Source organism: Hevea brasiliensis, chromosome 3 (genome assembly GCF_030052815.1).
Source record: "Hevea brasiliensis isolate MT/VB/25A 57/8 chromosome 3, ASM3005281v1, whole genome shotgun sequence".
NCBI lineage: Eukaryota > Viridiplantae > Streptophyta > Magnoliopsida > Malpighiales > Euphorbiaceae > Hevea > Hevea brasiliensis.
In genome coordinates this window covers 103,341,302-103,363,078 of record NC_079495.1, presented here as the reverse complement: position 1 = coordinate 103,363,078, position 21,777 = coordinate 103,341,302, and the positions used below count along the sequence as shown (strand labels likewise).

Below are 21,777 nucleotides of genomic sequence, written 5' to 3'. Positions count from 1 at the left end.
CTCAAAAGGTCCAATATACCGAGGTGCCAACTTGCCCTTCTTTCCAAATCTCATGACTCCCTTCATTGGAGAAATCTTCAGGAATACATAGTCGCCCACTGCAAACTCCACATCCCTCCGTCTGGGGTCTGCATAACTCTTACGCTCGTTCCCTGATTAAAGGAACTATCTCTGAAGTGTACTGCACTAGGTCTACATCATGCACCTTCGCTTCCCCCATTTTCGTCCAACACAGAGGAGACCTATACTTTCTTCCATATAGTGCCTCATAGGGTGGCATCCCTATACTGGAGTGATAACTGTTGTTGTAGGCAAACTCCACCAAAGCTAGCTGCTCATCCCATTGACCTCCAAAATCCAAAACACTCATGCGAAGCATGTCTTCCAGTGTTTGGATTGTCCTTTCAAACTGTCCGAGGGTGGAAAGCCGTCTTGAAGTTCAATCGTGTGCCAAGTGCCTCCTGCAATTTTCTCCAAAACCGAGAAGTGAATCGGGGCCCTGATATTATGGAAGCGGAACTCTATGCAATCGACTATTTCTCGAATGTAGAGCGGGCGTCTTGTGCCCGAGAATATGTAGTCTTCACGGGCAAGAAGTGAGTGATTTGGTTAGGCGGTCTACAATTACCCATATCGAATCATATCCTCACGTGGTACGAGGCAACCGATCACAAAATCCATAGAAATCATTTCCCACTTCCATTCGGGATAGGGAGCTCTTGCAACTTCACGACGGTCTCGTGTTCAAACTTCACCTTCGACAAGTCAAGCACTTGGACACAAAGTCTGCTATGCCTCTCTTCATGCCATTCCACCAATAGCTATCTCTCACATCATGGTACATCTTGGTGGAACACAGGTGGACAGCATGCAGTGTATAGTGTGCCTCTCGCATGATTTCATTCTGAGGTTGTCCACATTGGGCACACATATATTAGAACCTTGCACTAGGGCGCCATCATTGGCAAATCCAAACTCACCACCTTCACCCTGCTGTACTCTTTCTATGATCTTCATTAATTGTTGGTCTCTGTGTTGGGAAACTCTAACTCTATCTCGCAAGTCTGGCCTCACTGAAAAATGAGCCAACAAGACCCCCTCATCTGAAAGATCTAGGATTAAACCTTGGTCCATCAACTCATGTACTTTTGAATCAACGGTCTCTTCTCTTGAAATGTGCGCCAAACGCTGGAAGATTTTACGCAAAGCATCTGCTACTACATTGGCCTTCCTGGTGGTACTGGATGGTGCAATCATAGTCTTCCATAAGCTCCATCCATCTCCTCTGTCTCAAGTTTAAATCCCTCTGTTGGAAAATGTACTTCAAACTCTTATAGTCGGTGTATATCCCGCACACTTCACCATACAGGTAGTGTCTCCAGATTTTTAGTGCAAAGACTACACCGCTATTTCCAAATCATGGGTGGGATAGTTACGCTCATGCCTCTTCAGCTGCCTTGAAGCATAAGCCACTACTTTTCCATTCCGCATCAAAACACACCCTAGGCCAACTCTGAAGGTGTCACAGTACACGGTGTATCCTTCACCGCTCATAGGTAGTGTTAACACAGGAGCAGTGGTTAGACACTCCTTATCCTCATCATTATAAGACTCTATCGAGCTCTCTTCCGTCCTTTGGATCTTATCCACTTCCCTTTTCCTATTTTTGGTATTGTTGGTATCTTTTCAACCTGCTGTACTTATTCCTTAATTTTAGTCCTATCTCATCCTTACACCTTTTCCTTCAAAGATGTCTATCCCATCATCAACTTTAACTTTCTTTTTATTTCTTAGTCTTATCTTGATTACTAGTTTCATTACTTCGAGAATTCTAACCCTATGATTTACTCCTACCAGCACATTCTTCACCTTATGTAACACTTATAATTACTCATAGAGAATTTTTTTTTTGTACCTCCTTTTTTCCAACTTAACTATCAGAACATTATCATTCCCTACCAGCCTTAGTAGGAAATTGATTATCCTGGATGAATATGAGCCCCATAAACTATAAGTTCCATCTGAACTAACACGGCTGTAGGAAATATGTGTCATGCCTTAATTCCAAACAAGATACTTCACGTGTTCATTCTCCTTAATATAATCACATATACTACATATAGCTTTCTAAACTTCAACCTCAAATTATCCACCAGCAACAATTTCATCTATTGAAACTCATCCATAAATAGTACTTCCTCTAGCTCATAGTTTAAAACGGTGGCAAGCCTTGGTAGCTAACTCCTTTTGACTCCTGTCATTACTCTGTTCGTCCTTTCATACTTAATACTAGGTATGCACTTACTGTCATTCTCATATCAGGAAATTATGTATGAATTTGTGCCTACCAAACTCTCAATAACTAGGTCTCCTTGACTCAGTTTCTGTTCCTTATATAACCTTCTAGAACCAAAAGCACAAGCTAAACTTGAAAAGAAAGAAAATATCCTCTTATATTCAACTACACCCGATTGTCATATTATAACGTTTCACCTAAGTTTCTTGATTTTTCTCTCCAAATTTCATCATCTCCTAGCACAATTATGCTCTACCTATAAGGTATCATCTGCATGAACCCTTTACCGTATCATTTTCCTTCTTGACATAATATTTTATAATTTATTAACTTTACTTATACTCGACCTATGATTCATATCTATCATCGTTTTTATTGTGCCCTTAACTTTTGTTGATTCCTGAAAGATTTCTCTCACTAATAAATTCTTCCAACACTAATTCCACCCTTATCTAGGGTCATTAATTTGATCCCTTAGATGGCTTTTATTCAACTTACTAACTTCTCTGTCTCTACCTATTTAGGTAGTCCGCAATACCATCGCACACCTTCTAACATTTACTCATTATTATTGTATTCCATACCCCCATCACTTTTCTCACTAATGTGGTCCCATTTTGGGTTTTCCATCCTTGTCATTCTCCTTGCCAAGAATAACACTTAGCCTATCCTATATCTTAACTTTGTTCCTTTTATTATACGCTCTTTAGGTTGTCCTTTCATTTATTTCCTTTGTCTTACCCAAAATAGAACTTGACTATTCTATCCTGGTTCCATTCTTCTTCCTAACATAATAGTTGTACTTGCTAACTATATCTTTGAGTTTCTATCGCGTTATCATATGTCCGTGCTACTCATTTGGTCCTTTGACCACTCTAGCTAGTACTTCCACTAGAATTTAGATTATATTGCATCCGCAATCAATTGTCCAAACTTTCATTCTGCACTTTCTTTATCCATTGGCCTTCATGATTTATCTTTACTAATTTATTACTCTTAACACTATTATAATTAGATTATACTATTGTTTTGAATAATTTGAAATTAGAAAGGAACTCAACAAATTCTGATCATACTTTTATTGTATGATCTCTATTCTTATCCTTTAGCTTACATAATACCCTTACCACCTCGAGAACCGATTACGTAGTAATTTTATTTATTTGTCATTATTATTATTATCCATGTTTACTCAATTAGCCAAAACTTAAGGTTCCGGGCACCCAAACCCGTCATCCAATTCAAAGGATTTACATCCATCGTGATCTGATTATATATGATTCCTATAATAGAACTTGCATCCTCTGCAGGATACCCGAGCCAACTATTCTCTACCACACTCTACAGTCCTATCTTGGGCACTATTTTGTTGGTCACCATTATTAGCAATAACTTTCGATCCCTTCTAAAAAGATAGGACTATACCCTAACTTGTGCAACAAAGATACTACATTTACCACCTTGCCCAAAACCATGTCAAATTAATGACTCTCCTATCATATTATAGCTCTGTGAATCATCAATTCATAGTTTCGACCTTCTCTAGGTAGTAGAGTTGTACTTTATTCCATACTGATACACACAAGGGATACTATTCTCACTCTATAAGTGTCACCTTTACTTTGCATCTAGTCCGAAACCTCAGTGTCCGATGGCAACTCTTGATGTAACTCTAGCTCATCTCAGTAAGAGTCACCGACTCTAGTTATCACCCAACCGTGACCTTTCAATATTCTAACTCTAGACTCTTAACCAGAGTTCCCAACTCCTCTGCAAATATAGAACTGGCATAACTATACCAAAATAGAGACTGCCTGCAAACATCCTCATCATAAGCACTACAAGGAAGTACGCAGCTCTACACAATAATCTCATGTCGGTACTATAATCTGCAGCTTACAGAGTAGACATCGAGAACATTGTATAGTTACTACGATACGTCCTGACAGACTAGGTCTCCTAATTTCTTATCTCTCCTGAATCTTCTATTATCACAAACTTATTATGACTGGGTCATCTACGATGTTGCAAGAGTGGTATCCTCATCCTTATCTAGGGCAACTGTACTTTTAAGACTCACTTTTATGTACTTGTGCCTTACACGAAATGGGCACACCATTTAAACCCATACTGACAAAAATATAACATTTCTTGGAGTACGTATCCTCATGATAGACCTCACATGTCTACTAACTCTATTTCACATTTCTGTGTACTCCACGAAAATCAAGACACTAACTGAGGTAATCTTATATTTTCCGAGGTATAACGTAGAATCTAGAAACAAAGAATTACAGGAAAAGACGAAACAAAATCCTATACTCCGCATGTGACTCCTAGTAGACTCTTCCCAACACTTAGATAATTTTTCCCTATGAATCTGGAGCCTAAGCTCTGATACCACATTTGTCACGACCCAACCTATGGGCCGGATCGGCACTAGGACCTGGGCCGGCATAAAGCCCCCGAGACCCGTAGTAAGCCTAACTGTTCATTAACCCAACTCTAAGGCCCATTTGGGCCCAATTTCAAGAAACCAACCGGACAGAATCCGGCCATAAAGTGGACCTTTCAACGGGGAGTTTTTGACTCACCCGACCTGTAAACAAAATATATCATCAATTGGGGAGCTCAGCTCACCCTCCACATACTCATATCGGCATAAAAATAAATGGAAGCTCAGCTCCCTCATCCAATCCATCAAACATGCATATAATTTTACAGGTCCACATGACAATTTATATTACAGACCCGAATCATTTAAATATTTCTAACACATGCGGAAATTCTAGGAGTAAATAAAATTACAAAACTATTGATAAACAACCTGCGAAGGAGAAAAGCAGGTTAACCACAATAAAATCCTCCTGTGCTTTGAGAAAAATATTGAACAGGAGTGGCGTTCGACTCGAGAGTAAAATATCAATTTTAACCATAATCTCTATAACTATCTAAAACTAATGCAACTTTGTGGAATGAAGTGCAACATCGAATAAATTCACATCATAACATCGGAAAGGTAATTTGGAGCACTCACACACCTGTAGTATCAATCATAACATATGGGAGCCGATCCCTATACTCTCTTAAATCCAACTGGTGCGATGAATTACTCAAGCTCGGACTTCCACTTAATAACCAAATCGAGGGTCCCAGCGAATTACTCAAGCCGTGACTACCCCTCGAAGGATCGGGTCCCAGCGAATTACTCAAGCCGTGACTACCCCGTCCTATCCATAGTCCACACCACATCACACGCACGCCAACGCACGCACGCTGCTCCAAATTACCACAACAACATCCATGGCACATCAACAGTTATGAATGCAACATAAATCGTGCCTAGAGTTTAACTACATAAATATATGCATATAAGTGATGCATGGACATGCTTGAACATATAATAATATCGAAATTACAATTAAAATTAATATTCTACTCACGGACTTGACGACAATCTTGTGGCGGTGGGCGGAGGAAGAACATCGGCTCACGACAATTTTATTACAATCATTTAATAAATCGACTCAATACAAACAAAGAAAAAGACCAATACGTCCTAAGTCGTGCGAAAATCGTGAGAATCTCCCTATACCTAGGACCTACCCAACTGCAAAAGGGCTCAAAACACACTTCTATATCCGCAATCCATATATCCACAACTCAATCACATCACACAGCCTCGTGGGCCCATCAAATCAATCATTCATCACAATATGTAAAATTTCAATTTAGTCCTTATAATTGATCATTTTTGCAAAAAGCTCAAATAAGCTCTAAAAATTATAAAACTGTCCTTAGAAATATAACTAAGCTATTGCAAAAATAATCGTAAAATTCTAAGCTACAACGAATATTTTATGGATTTTAAATCCTATTTAATCACAAGAAAATTACGAAAAAGCAAAGTTCGCGTTAACCTTTGCCAATTCCGACTTCGAACGCTCGGGATGCACGACAATGGTGGGGTAGCCAAAACCTCGATCCAATTCGGAGACTTTTCCGATTTGGTCTATGGAAATTCACAGATCTGGACAACTGTCGAATTTCCGCGAATTGAGGATACCTACACGAAGCCCAATAATAATATATAAAAATCAGGGGTGTTACAATGATAGTTATAGTCTTTTTAGATTTGAAATTCAGAATTACCGATTAATATCTCGCCTTAACCCAACTTCATAAGAATGAACCTATTACTGAATCCGAGACAAACTATTAGAAAAAAACTCGTCACCTCCTTCTATTACACTTTTAAATAGAGATAATATTTAATTATTATTTTAATATAAAAAATCAAATTAAGATTAAACAAAACCATCTCACAAGTAAACCATCAAGTTGTCGTGCTCCTTGCTGCAATAGCCTTATCTTAATAACAAGAACGCGAGTCACATAAGTTGAGCACAAGCACAAGATTAAGTGCAACATTATGGGCCCTTAGCCAATTCAATCAACAACACAATGTTTTAGTCAAAATTCAATTTTAGGTTAATTCATCAATAAATTTTAATTCATAATTCAATTCAGTTGTTTAATTTTAATTTCAAGTTTAGTATATATTTTCAATTTATAAATAAACAACCAATTTTATTTCATTAGTGCAATAATTTTATATTTTTTATAATGAAACTCTCATTTATATTATATACTGTATATCACACGATCGTTCAAATTAAAAGATAAACAAATGCATTCATATTAAATAATAAAAATTTTACCATTTTTGATACGCTCATAAATCAATGTGTGAAAAAAAAGTCATAACTTTTTTAATATCTTCATTGGCTACTGTTTAATTAGAAGTATTATTTAATCATTACAAAGTAGATATGGTGTATTATGTTGACTAATCATTAACTAAGGGTCAAATAGTGCCCTAATTAATTAAATGACAATTTATATAATGCCCATTGAATCTCTCTCAATTATAACAGAGAATATAATTCAACCATGATATACTTGGAAAAAATAATCTCCAAATTGGAGGCAATGACATCAACTAATTCCCTAACCACTCTCAAGCAAAAGAGAATATGATGACATTATTTATATTATCTTTAAATTAAAAAAAAAAAAAAGGAAAAGAAAAGAAAAGAGAGAAAAATCAAAGGGATTTTGACTCCGTAGACTGTGTTTAAAAGGGGAATAGCATAAAGAGCGTTTGACCATTTCTGGCCGTGCAAATATATTGCACGTGCAGCTTTTATAGCAGCACGTTCCATCTGATCAGCGCGTGTGATGTAACTCTCTAGTGCGTAGACCCCACTCACTCAAATAATTCAAAATCAACGCGAGTTTTCTTTCTATGCTCTGTCGCCTTTATTCCTCGAATCGCCGCCGTTCACTTTTTAAATCCATAAAAACCTCAAGCCTCCCGAATCCCCATATCATCTTTCCTGAGATTTCCCACGCGCTGAGCGGCACGTTCTCTGTCTCTCTTCACCTTCAGGAGCAAAAGGCCAAAGCCAGAACCTGCCTGCCCTCCGCATCCTCTTCTCTCTTTATATTATAGCTCACAAAACCTCTCTGCACTTTCTCTTCACTGCTCTATAGAGCTTTTCATTCTCTGAGAATCTCAAATTGTTTTGTTTTAGTTTCTTGTTTCTTTGTTTTCTCTGGTTTCTTACCTGCCAAAAGGCAACCATGTCAATCCAGGCGAAACGGCACCGCATAGGCTACGCACTGGCGCCAAAGAAAGTGCAGAGCTTTATCCAGCCCTCCCTCATTAGCCACGCGAGTCGCCACAACGTCGATCTGATCGCCATCGATCCTTCAAAATCCCTAATTGAACAAGGGCCATTTGATTGTGTCATTCACAAATTGTATGGCCTAGATTGGAAGCTGCAACTGGAGAAGTTCTATTTGGAAAACCCTAAGGTTCCCATTATTGATTCTCCTGATTCCATCGAGAGGCTGCACAATCGAATTTCTATGCTCGAAGTTGTCAGTCGGTTAAATATACCTAAGAGAAGCCAAGTGTTGGATGTGCCTAAACAGGTTGTTGTTTTGGATTCGGAGAATTTGAAGGGAAATGGTGTAGTTGGGGAGATAGGGTTTCCTTTAGTAGCGAAACCATTAGTAGCTGACGGGAGCGCAAAATCCCACAAAATGTATCAGATTTTTGACAGTGAAGGGTTGAAGAGGCTAGATGCTCCTATTATATTGCAGGACTTTGTGAACCATGGTGGCGTGATTTTCAAAGTTTATGTGGCTGGTGACTACGTGCAATGTGTAAAGAGGAAGTCATTGCCTGATATATCCCAGGAGAAATTAGCCACATTGAAGGGCTCCTTATCATTTTCTCAAATTTCGAATTTGACTGTGCGAGGGAAGAATGAGGGCTTTGGTGATGTAGTTGATCTTGAGAAAGTGGAAATGCCGCCGTTGGGATTTGTCGAGGAGATAGCCAGGGCAATGAGGCGGGAAACGGGGCTTAATTTGTTCAACTTTGATGTTATTAGGGATGCTAAAGATAGGAATAGGTATCTTGTCATTGATATAAACTATTTTCCGGGCTATGCCAAGATGCCAAATTATGAGTCTGTTTTGACAGATTTTTTCCTGGATCTTGTCCACAATAACAATAGTAGAGAAATGCTTACTGGAAACATTGAGGATGGAGAGCAGGAAAGCTATATTGGTGGGCTGAAGGGAAACAATGATTGAGTTTGCTCAATGAATTCTTCTTCTAAAGTATGGATGTCTTCCTGGTTGAAGGGTTCAGTCATCTTCTGCCTTTGGAAGCCTGTTTGGCATTTCGTGCTTATTATGTACATCCCGTCTGCTGCCAAATATAGGTACTTTTTAAGTACTTGACGTTTCAGGAAGGCCAAAGTTTGAAGGAAAAATCTGTTGCCATTGTTGCAAACCTTGTGGTTGTCTGCAGAAATGTTGGGACGGTTGATGCAAATTACCTTTTCTTCTATATTTTCCTTTGCCTTGCTTTGTTAGTGTTTAGTTCACTTTTGACTTTTGCTTTTACCATCAATCTTCATCAGTGTTGCTTGTTTTGTTTTTCTGTCTATATTTTAATTTCCTTAAGAGCAATGCTGTAGAAATGACTTTCTTGACATCATGTAGTTAAATACCTGTTAACTGACTAGTTTGCCCGGAAATCATTTCCAGGTGATAATCACTGGTTCTAATGCTTTGATTATGAGACTTTAGTTTAGGAAATGGCCGTATCCGGTTTTTCCATGAGTGTAACATTTTGAATATGAATAATTATTTATTTTTGTGTTGATTTGACACTTGTCATCTGAAATTAACATTTGGAATCTGCAATTCACGATTAATGGGACCCTCTTCCTTGTTTCTTTTATTGATGGATGCGCAGTCTTTGATATCTGCATACGGCAATATACTGAACTGTGAGCTGCACGTGGCCTTATATGAGGCCTTCGCATTTTGAATATATTTCTAAAATTGTGTAATGGAATGATGACAAACGATATTCTCTATTATCACTTTCAAACCCTGGCTCCTGTCCTGTGTATTATGTAACTCCCATACAAGCATTGGCTGAGTGTGGATGTATTATAGAACATTTGTTAATTTCATAGGCAATCGGCTATGTTGATGTGGTATGGTACATATACTGAATAAGTCCATAGGATCCAATTTTTATCCTTGTTTTTGCATGATATATGCTGTTAAATGATTCATTTTGATGTCATGTTGTCTTTGTTACTTGTGTAAATAGGTATAGAATTAATAGTCTACCTCAGAGGAAGAAACTTCTTTCATTAGTCTTGACTCGGTCAGACTCTTTGGACGTTTTTGGATGATGTTAATTGTATGCTTGCTGTCAATCTAGAAGAAAGGTAGTGTATTGTAAATAAGCTTGTTATAGATAGTTCTGCCTAGAAACTATGCTACATAGGCATAATTTAAATAGTTGTACCACATTAGAGGAAACTTCTTTTTCCTTCAGTTTGGACATACTATTTAAACATTTTCTAAGTGTTTTTTGTGTGTACAATATTGGCCTAAAAAAAGGGTTTGTGTCAGTAAATGGCACTCATACTGTGGCCATATACTGGTGAATGGCCAGCAAAGTGAGTGCTTGTTTGGACTGAATCTCCATTCTGTTGTGTGTGGGTTTTTTTTTTTTTTTTTTTTCCTGAAGGGGGAGGGGAAGGGAGGGGGGAGGGGGGGGGGGTGTTGTGGGGCGGTGCTTGAATGTTTTAGGGAGTGAAACATTCTGCCTATTAGCCCAATTTTTCTTTAACAGCAGCCTTCATCAGATCATATGGTTCGCTTAACTATACGTTGGATGGAGATAAATGGGGACTCGTGCATTCTTTTTAAGCTTTTTGAATTAATTTTCTTTTCCCTAGGAGTATGGTTTCTTTGATGTGACCACTAGCATTCGGACTACTGAATTATGATCTTTACTTTTGAGCTGTCTGGAGGGAATAGATTGATAATTCACTTTCTTTGTAGGTTTTCCTTTAGTGATAGGAAGTTCCTCTTCACTTGATTGATTACTCTTGTTGTGAAAGCACCTTGAACTTTTTTTGGATGGGCTGTCAATTTGTAATGATTTTCTGGTTCCAGAAAACATAGATGACAGATATGGCAAGTATTAGGTTGGAGTTGAGAGGGATTATGAATTAATGCGCAAGGGGCTGTGAATAGGTTTCTTGTTATTCTCATTAACTTTTTGTCTAACTATTTATGCCCATCTAGTTGGAAATTTGGCCAATAATTTGATGTTATTTAGTACATATGGAAGAGATATTCTTGATTTTGGGTCATAGTACTTGCATCTAATGTCTTTAATGAATTTATTTCAGTTGTTTGTGTTTTGTCATTAGCTTCTTATTTTCATAAATGCCCCACTTTTTTCATTCTGTCATTGGATGATCTCAGTGTGATTATAACAGATGCTTGAAGTCATCCTTTACAAAAAGAGTTAAGAAAATATCCTAAATTCTATTTAAAGTTTTTCTATCTTTTCAATAATTATACAAAAAGTTAAAGGTGTCTTGTATTTTGTTTTCTTAACAACTCTCGAGTTCTGTTTGTTTTCATATATGCAAGTACCTTCTGACTTCCTTCAGAAAACATAACTGAAAGATGCGCTGTTTCACCAACACTTACTAGAGGACATATCTGATACTTGTCATGAGATTCCTGTACAAAGCATTGGGCATCATCAACTTCCTCCAGTAACTCTTGTTTCATGACATTTTATGTACCATCAAAGAAGCACGTGAAGAACGATTGCAATGAGACATATAATTAACTGAGGAATGCTTCATCCTTTTGAAAGCATGTAGTAATGTATCCTTTATTGAGTTTCTGAAATGTTGTTGATTATGGTGTTCAAAATGAGAATTGCTGTAGGAATTTGTTACGAAGATCAAAATTCAGATCTCACCTAGATCAGTTTCTGGAATTGATGGGGCTGTGGGGTTATCTTAAGAACTGTATCATAGATAAATTGCAAAACTCAAGACATTTGGAGAATCCTTTTTAGATATGAGTGAGGAGGGATGAAAGAGTTTTACAAACTGAGGAGATGCATGCCCTTTTAGAGTCTGATTTTTAGTGACCTTGGTGAAATTCCGTTAAATTCCAATGCACAACGTGATCATATTGCTTCTTTGTGTTTAATCTCTTGACTTGAGTTTGCCCTATAACTTCATATTCCTAAAGCTTTTCTTTATATTTAAACCATTGCTTTGATTAGCTTAAAATTAAATAATTGAGAATATCAATTGAAAATTTTTATTTATTGTCAAAGTTAATGCTTGAAACCTAAGTGTTCCCTTTTCTGGTTGGTGATCCTTTGAATGCAATTCAAGAGGTTTTTTCTAGTAAATCTGGCCAATGTTAAGCTATTAGCTGAAGGAAACGAAAATGATAAAATTGCTTAGCAGGTTTTAGATTGTTGCCTTCTAATGTTAAACCACAAGAAACACTGACGTCAAACTGATAGTAAGATTTTCAGATTTTGCAAAAGCTACTACATCTTATAACTTGAAGAACTGCGGGAACTGAGGCAATCCTAATACTGTTTATAGTTGGTCAGGAGGTCACTGATTAGAATTATAATATATGAGATTAGAGGATTGGTGAATTCCACGTTGTTGCTTTTGGTGTGCACATTTATATATGTTTAACATATGGTTTGCCATATCTTGCAAAGATTTGCTATACTTAGTCTTTTGCGTATCCATACTTGTTAACGTGTTGACAATAATTTGTTTTTGTGCATCTATGATATTACATATATATCCTCTAGGCATTTGGGCAATGCAATTAGCTAATCCTTCTTTGGGTAAACATGTAGCAATTACGTGGTATTTTCTTTGTGTCTATTTGATTCACTCCATTGTGTAGTAGCAGCATTTTTGTTGAGTGTGTGAAATTTACTTGCACAATTATTTATGATAGTTTGATTATTGAACGTGCTTGGAGAGTGTTTATGGAATTGTCCTGACTATTAAATGTTTTTGAAGACACAAGCATGGATCTTTTTTTGGGTGATAGATTTGTTCTTTGGACCAGCTAGTGCAATGTTACCAAATGCAGTTGAGGGTGTAATAGGGAAACATGAACCGAGTATACTTCTTTGTGCGGTAGATGCAAGCTTATGCTATCTTACTACATTGGATGTTCTTAATTTACAGGTCCTATTTTTTAGAAGAATGGTTGTGCTCTGTGCTATTGATCATTTGTCTTGTATCATTACAATGGAATTTGCATATTGTATTATCCATTTACATTTGTTTGCTATGACTTGATTAATCTTTCTAATTTGAACGATTTAGTCCTATGAGATATGAGATTTTCAACTGGAGTCTCGTAATTATGGATGCATCTAGTTAATGGGTATCTCATCTTTGACTGGGGTCAAGTTTGAGTTGATTAATCCGTCTGATCCAAGAATCATAGTCTGCTGATTTGGACTTGGTTGAAGTTGGTATTGGTTAGTGCTTGCGAAGTTCTTGACATTGAGGTACGGAGGGGTGGGGCTATTGCTATACCATTGCTTAGTAGTAGATGATTGAACCTCGCAATTTTAGAACAAGAAGCCAAGAAGGCCAAATCCAGAAAAGAGTGAAAGAAGCCATGAAGACTTGGTTCTGTTTTCAATTTGAAATAATTTATCTAATAATTTTAATTTCATCAATAATATAGTTCTCTCGTTAAATTTTAATAAATTTGTATATATTAAAGTTAAAAAATAAAAAATGATAATTTGCATTCTGAAATTTGTCAAAAAATAATTACAAGTTAGTTCATTTTTAACTTCAAATCAGTGTTGTCCTTGAGTTTTCTTTTCTTGAAGAAAAGATTATATATAAGAAGCAAGTTAAAAAAAATTCTCATAAACCACTTGAAAAAATTATAAATGTAATGTCCAATTAAGATCAACAGACGATATAGTGTTTACCTTTAATAATTATTTATATAAGAAAATAAAGAGTAGTTAATATAAAATATAAAATATTTATAAGTACCACATGAAATGAATCCTTAGGTTGGAATATATGCAAATTTGGCAGGGTAGGTAGGTTAGTTGTTTTTTAAAGGTCAATAGAACACCTACTATATACCTCATCAATTAATCCCTTCCCTTGGACAAGGTTATCTTGCAAATTGGGATTTCTCTCCCAACCAGCCTATTTACCTCTAGTTAAATTTATTTTAATAAAATTAATTATTTAATTTTTTTATTTTTAAAATTATAGTAATTAATTTTTTTATTATTTATTTATAGTCTCTCTAATCATTTTAGATTAAGGATGACAATTGTTCTCAATTAATCTAATTCATCTCACATCGGATTAATTTTACTCAATCATGATATTGTGGAGGGTAGACACGGAGAGAAGGTCTCCACACCCTGAATTCTCATAATGCACCCAATAATAATATATTGTTATTTTTTATTAAAAATAATTTATTTTTATATATTTATTTATTTAAATATTATAATATATATATATATATATATATATATATATATTGTAAAGATTATAAATTTAAAATTTATATTTATAGCTTATAATTTATTTTTTAATAAATAAATTTATATTATACAATGATAAGTTAAAATAAAAAATAAAAAGAAAAATCCTCTCAGGCAAACCCGTCCTACCCAATTCCTTGATGGGAAAGTCCCCGCCCCAAACCTAACTTCCTGTGGGACGACATGTCCCATTGCCATTCATATTTTAGAAATAATATGAATTTCATTTAATCTTTATAATTTAAAAAATATAATTATTTAGTCTCTTTATTTTTTTTAAACTTAAACTCCTATAAATGTAATTTCTTTTGCTCTCCTTTGAATGTATTAACTAAAAAAAACTTGATTTGAAATAAATAAAGTGACTAAAAATTATACAAAGACTAACTGATATATTTTTTAAAATAACATATTATATAATTAATTTCATTAAAATAAAAAAACTTAACAGTTAAAGAGAGAAGAATTTTTGTCTATATATGAGTAAAATATTATAGTTTTATATATTTATGATAAAATTACTTATTTTTAGGTGTTATTATTATTAGATAGATGTATAGAATTAAATATAAGAGAAAATTTAGAGATTGAAAATAATAATGAAGCTTACTTATAACAATATTTTCAAAGATATTAGCATCATTTGCTTGTATGTAAAGAAAATGATCTTTACCTAATTAGTAACAAATAGTCTTGACTTTTGATGTAATAAGTAAAATACAATTAGTTAACAATCTCTTAGTGAATAACAATTAATTAATAACAAGAGGGTCAGTTTCCAAGGTGCACATATGAGAGAGACATAATCCAAACATATTAGAAAATGCCAGGATCCCTCATTGTGTCTATTGGCTTCCAAACTGTCCTCGTTAAACAAAAATAATAATAAAAAAAATGTTTGACATATCGATCGAGCATTAATCTCTTCTTGTCTCCTTCTGTTAGACTGTTACCCTACAAATTGGTCTTTTTCAACTTTCAATTTCGTGTCCCAAACCCTCTAAAACTAATTTGTTTTATATTCATATATGCATTTTCATTTTCTCTCTCTCTCTCTCTCACTTGCATTGAACTTCATATTATTATTATTATTATATCTCTTTTACTAAAAATTCCAAATCTTTATTACTGATAAATTCGACAAATTATATAATACTCTCATTGTATATATACTCTCATTTGTAGAATCATGAGTCTTACACTCTTAAATTTTAAAAATAATTAATTTTTATGAATCATAATATGTTGATGAATTCCTGTAATTTGCAATGGAAGTATATGCAAAGTATACTGAGAGTATGGCTTTAACAGTCTTCTTACTTCCATTTTGATATATATATAATGAAGAAGCTGAAAAATTAATAATTCAATTGCAAAGGAATGGGTACATGCTTATTAAAGAAAAAAAAAAAAAAAAAGGGAATTGATACAGAGAAGAAATTAAACTTTAAAAATTTTACATGAATACTATTTTTTTTGTGCTGTTCTTTACACACAATTACATGTCATCATGTTTGTATATTAATTTTATATATGTTTAATTCACACTGAAATGGAAAAAGAAAACCTCGATCGAAAGATCAGAACAACAGATTGTACACGTCTCTATAACTGCTAGACTATACTTAATCCAGATTCTACTCTGACATTGGCCATGGCTGAGAGGATGCTTGGCTGCCAATTATAAATAGCTTCATTATTAATAAAATCAAGAAAATGTTATAATGAATTAATTTGGTCTCTGTATATATATATATATAAACTTACTCAATTATCTCTCTCCAGTAAGTGTCACTTGCCTCATCATCCATAAGATCCCCCCAAGCTTCAAAGGTGGTTGAAGTGGAAGAAGGGTTAGAAATATCATTTGGGTTCATCCTGCTGCAGCTTTCTTTTCGGTTCATTGTTGGGCAGTGATCATCAGGTGAGGCGGAAACCAATGGTGGAAGTAGTGGGTTTGAGGTTGAGGCACCATATGAATCACAAACCAGTTGGCCATTATTATTGGAGCCAATTTTAGAGTCCTTCAAGGGATGGTACTCATCACTTAATGGTGGCTGATGGGCTTCTAAATTTGGGAAATTGGGTAGAAAACGAGTGATATCCTGTGGAGAAAGAGAATAACCTGAAGCTTGGCCACTGCTGCTAAGTAGTCCTTCAAGTTGAGAGTTCATTCTGAGGTATTCGTAAATGGTACTTGATCCAAGAAGATTCGTTGCTGCAGCTTCCATATTTGGAAATGGGCTGCTGCTTAGGACTTGCAGGATGATATTGTTCAACAGCTGGAGTTTGGCTAGGTGTGTGGGATCTGTACTATTATTCTGCAGTGGCCTGAGACCATTATCCCAAGGAATATTATTCATCAGATTGTTAAAATTAGCAGCAGCAAGCAATTGTGGCAGGTTTGAAAGGAGATTGAGGTCGGTTCTTGGCCTATGAGTGACTGGGTCAATTCCCATTTGGAGAAGCTTTTTCTTCAGGTGAGTGTTCCAGAAGTTCTTGATTTCGTTATCAGTTCTCCCTGGCAGATTCTGTGCTATTGCAGACCACCTGCAAGGAACAGACAATATCACTATATATAAAAACGAATACATATATATATATATATATATATATATATAGAGAGAGAGAGAGAGAGAGAGAGAGAGAGAGAAAGAAATTAATTGAAATTACTTGTTTCCAAGAACCGCATGGAGGTTGATGATAATCTGCTCTTCTTCTTCAGAGAACTTTCCTCTCTTTATATCAGGCCTGAGATAATTAGTCCATCTAAGCCTGCAACTCTTTCCACACCTATTCAACCCAGCAAGCTTTGGAAGTGCTCTCCAACTTCCATGTCCATGATTCTGAATGTAATCAATCAGCTTTTTATCTTCTTCTGGGGTCCATGGTCCTTTCTTGAGTCCATTCTCGTCCTCAAATGGTGAAGATTTCCCCATCATTGCTGCAAAAATATCAATGGACATGCAAAATTGTAATTAACAACTTATATTCTTGAAACTCTTCTGCAACTTAAAGCAAGACAAAGTAAAGCAATCCAAACCTTAAGCTAGTTCGATCGAGCTGAGGGAAGAAAGGCTCAATGGATTAGTTCTGAAAGGAAATAGAGAGAAGCAGTGTAGAGTGTCTTTGTGTAGATGTCTAGAAATGCATATATATAAGCTAATTAAGTGTAACATAGAAGCCTTTTTTCTTCTTCTTGATGGATGTTTTCTATGCTATACTTTGAGTTTCCAATTCTATCCTTATCTTTCATAGTTTCTTTGGTTTCTAAGAAACACGCCTTCATTTGGTCGGCTATTCAAGTTTGTTGAATTCAAAGTTAATAAACTTATTTTTAATAATAATGTAAAATACATAACTTGTTATAAAAGAAAAGAAAAGAAAAATAATACAAAATTTACGTGATTTAACTGTAATATATATGTCAATAGACAGAATAAGAGAAAAAAGCAAAATATAATCACTCACAACGCACAAATTCTGATAAGTATGTTTTGCAAACATCCCACAACTCTTAAGTAAAGGATAAAATATTACAATATTAGCTTGTACCCTCCTTACTATTACAGATATCACTTTTTATCCCAATTTGATAGAAGTGCAAAATTTACAAATCGAGTCATAATTTAAGTCTATGAAAACATATCCTAATTTGAAGTCATATAAAACTATTTTTATTATATAACTTTTTAATTAAAATTTAAATTTAAGATTTTACTATGAATACTATTATATATATATATATTTTTTTATGTAGAGGAAATGACACAAATGACTCAGTGATGGAATTAGACTACTGTTAAAACCATGGCAATTTTAATAGAGTTCTTATTTTCATATAAGCCACTCACACACTCACTCTACAACTGATGTGAGATCTCGAAAGATGAGTTCATGAGACATGCCCACTAACTCACAAACCTCAACCTATAGTCACACTAGAAATAAGACTCCCTTACTTATTTTCTCTCACAAAGGTTTCATTTTTTTTGATGTAGAGAAAAAGACAAACGGTTCAGTCTCGAGATTAGATCACTGTTAAAATCATGACAATTTTAATAAAATTTTTATTTTTATATAAGTCACTTGTATACCTACTTCACAACCAATATAAAATCTCAAAGAATCAAATACTATTACATTAACCCTTGATATCTTCTTCTCCATTTATGTTTTCTATTATTATTTACTCAAAATTTTCAAAAAATGCGACTTTTTTTTTAATTTCTTCTCTTTTAGTTGAGTTTGGTTATTTAATAATGTTCAAATCAAGTGCATAGATGCAAGTCAACAAGAGTATAGAGCATATGAAGGAGGTCTCCATATCTATAATAATTAATAAATTAAAAGAAGGAAAAATTTTCATGCATAATTGAGGGGTAGTTTGGGTACACTCAAGAAAGATTAAAGCCACGTAGACTTGTGTGTAGAACAAGGCAACGAACTTGGGAGGGCATTGGATTGGGATTGCCACCTTCTTCTGTACAGTTTACAAAGTGTCGACACATCAGCAATTAAGTTACACCAATATTAAGGTTAGGTTTCACACGTGGCAGACATCAAGAGGGTCAAAATATCTAAATTTCTTGCATTTGCAAAAATAGAAGAAATCTCCCTTAAAATCACTTAATTTAATTTAATTTAATTAATTAATTACTTTTAACGCCACACGCAAAACTATTCAGTCTTTGAATGGGTCCTACTGGATTATTTTTAACGATTGATTATGACTTTTAATTTCAGAGTAATTATATTAATTATTTTTTTAATATTTAATTTAGTTATATATATATCTATAATAAAGCTTATTATATATCAAGTGGCTAATATATATCGTATATTTTGTCCAAATACCGTTAGTAACTGATAGCTATATAAAAAAAAAAAAAATATATATATATATATATATATATATATATATATATATATATATGAAATACTAGAAAATTAATTTATTGAAATTTTTTATAGGAAAAATTAATGACCAATTTCAATGAAAAATATTGAAATGTTATAGAAAATTTTCAATAATTCATATATATATATATATATATATATATATATATATATATATATATATATATATATATATATATATATATATATATATATATATATGCAAATGACTTAAAGTTTAATTACATTTTTATACTTATTAAGAAATTTTAATTTAGTAATTTTTAATTTTATGTTTAATTTAATTTAAAAGATTCAATTTAAACTCAATTTAATTTAAAAATTAATAAAATTAAGAAATTAAGTTTCTTAATTTTTAGACTTAAATTAAAAATAATAAAAAATTTAATATCAAAATTAAAAATATTAAACTATTTAATTTTTTATTTAAAAAAAATTACGAAATTTAGTTTATAAATTTTAATTTTAGAGCTAAATTTATTTTAGATTAAAACTTTTACGGTAATGTAGATAAAAAATTAAAAATAAACTAAATTGAATTTTCTCAATAAATATAAAAATTAAATTGAATATTTTGCTATATATAAATATAAAAAAAAAATTAAAATTCACACACACACATATATATATATATATATATATATATATATATATATATATATATATATATATATATATATATATATAATACTATATTTGAACATAAGATTTTATTTTATTTTTAATAATATAGAAATTGTTTTTGATAGTGATACTAAGTTTGTTATATCACCCGCAGCCATTAACAATGTTTTATTTTGTCATAAACATTTTTTTAATAATAAAGCACATATAAAAATATATATATATATATATATATATATATATTAATAATTAATTATATAAAGAAATATCCAACTAATCTTTATTAAGCTTTGGCATTGCACAGTTCATCTTCCCTTCACCAAACAAAGCTTTTAGTATATATTTTGCATCTCTCTTTTGTCTCTATATCTTTATTTTATTCTAGGCTCTTTGCCTTGTTTTTCCAGTGTTTTTGTCATGTATCAAATAGCTAATTAAAGAGAAACAAGTTAATTATAAATCATGTAGAAATAAAGGGTATTAACATTTGTTCACATTTTTGGAGAGGCTAATTTTATTGCTGACTAATTCTTTAATTAATTTTATATTTTTATTTCATATTGGTGTACATATATATATATATATATATATATATATATATATATATATATATATATATATATATATGTGTGTGTTAGTTAGACCATCCTCCTTCAGAAATAAGTCAATGGCTGCTTCATAATCAAAATGCAAGTAAAGTTTTCTCTAGAAGTTTTCACATGATACTTTCTCAAAGGAGTTTAGTTTGTTAATTATTACCTTTTTCATCCATTTTTTATTTATTATATTTGATTTTTTTTATTTAAGATTATATATTGCATTGTCACGACTCAATCAATGGGTCGGACCGGCACTAGGAACTAGGCCGGCATAAAGCCCCCGAGGCCCGTAGTAAGCCTTATTATTCTCAAATCCATGTCTAGTCTCACAATTTAGGCCCAATATGCATATAAAATAATTTAAATTAAACTGTTATAATTTTATTTTGGGCCGGCTTAACCCAGTAATTATCAAAAACTAAAATTAGGGGAGCCCAGCTCAATCCTGTTATATCATTTACAAACTATTTAAAACTCATAAAAAATTTTCATTTGTTAATATAATGTCACGACCCAACCTATGGGCCGGACCGGCACTAGGACCTGGGCCAGCCTAAAGCCCCCGAGGCCCGTAGTAAGCTTAACTATTCATTAATCCAACTCTAAGGCCCATTTGGGCCCAATATCAAGAAATCAATTGGACGGAGTCCGGCCATAAAGTGGACCTTTCAACGGGGAGTTTTTGGCTCACCCGACCTGTAAACAAAATATATCATCAATTGGGGAGCTCAGCTCACCCTCCACTTACTCATCAGCATAAAAATAAATGGGAGCTCAGCTCCCTCATCCAATCCATCAAACAGGCATATCATTATATGTTTACAGGTCCAACATGATAATAATATTACAGACCAAAATCAAATAAATACTTCTAACACATGCGGAAATTCTAGGAGTTAATAAAATTACACAAACATTGATAAACAACCTACGAGGAAAGGAAGCAGGTTAACCTCAAAAATATCCTCCTGTGGCCTGGAAAAATATTGAACAGGAGTGAGCGTTCGACTCAGAGAGTAAAATATCAATTTTAACCATAATCTCTATAACTATCTAAAACTAATGCACCCTGTAGAGTGAAATGCAACATCAACAACATTTTCACATCATAACATCAAAAAGGTAATCTGGAGCACTCACACACCCAGTAACATCAATCATAATATATATGGGAGCTGATCCCCTATACATCTCTCTTAATTCCAACTGTGCCAGCGAAGAACTCAGCTCGGACTTCCACTTAATAACCAAATTGGAGTCCCAGCGAAGAACTCAAGCCGTGTCTACCCCGAATGATAGGGTCTCAGCAAAGATCTCAAGCCGTGTCTACCCGTCCTATCCATAGTCCA

At 33.9% G+C, this 21,777-nt stretch overlaps 2 protein-coding genes across 2 annotated transcripts; one reads left to right on the top strand and one right to left on the bottom strand.

Moving 5' to 3' along the window:
* The first annotated feature begins 7,644 nt into the window (after positions 1-7,644).
* Positions 7,645-9,542, top strand: LOC110647189 (inositol-tetrakisphosphate 1-kinase 1). Its single transcript, XM_021800901.2, has one exon. The coding sequence runs from the start codon at positions 7,943-7,945 to the stop codon at positions 8,963-8,965; it is 1,023 nt and encodes a 340-aa protein (XP_021656593.2). The 5' UTR covers positions 7,645-7,942; the 3' UTR covers positions 8,966-9,542.
* Positions 9,543-15,627: 6,085 nt separating this feature from the next.
* Positions 15,628-17,481, bottom strand: LOC110647188 (transcription factor MYB53). The gene is made up of 4 exons (XM_021800900.2): positions 17,329-17,481; positions 16,959-17,229; positions 16,053-16,835; positions 15,628-15,959 (listed from the first exon to the last, which is right to left on the bottom strand). Exons 2-4 carry the CDS (start codon positions 17,225-17,227, stop codon positions 15,923-15,925), a joined length of 1,089 nt encoding a protein of 362 aa, XP_021656592.2. The 5' UTR covers positions 17,228-17,229; positions 17,329-17,481; the 3' UTR covers positions 15,628-15,922.
* Positions 17,482-21,777: the final 4,296 nt, after the last annotated feature.

Coding starts and splice junctions, on each gene's coding strand:
- LOC110647188 (XM_021800900.2), bottom strand. CDS start 17,227: ATGATGGGGAAATCTTCACCATTTGAGGACGAGAATGGACTCAAGAAA. Junction 16,836..16,958: donor CATGCGGTTCTTGGAAACAA/GTAATTTCAATT, acceptor TGTTCCTTGCAG/GTGGTCTGCAATAGCACAGA. Junction 15,960..16,052: donor TACTGGAGAGAGATAATTGA/GTAAGTTTATAT, acceptor TATAATTGGCAG/CCAAGCATCCTCTCAGCCAT.
- LOC110647189 (XM_021800901.2), top strand. CDS start 7,943: ATGTCAATCCAGGCGAAACGGCACCGCATAGGCTACGCACTGGCGCCA.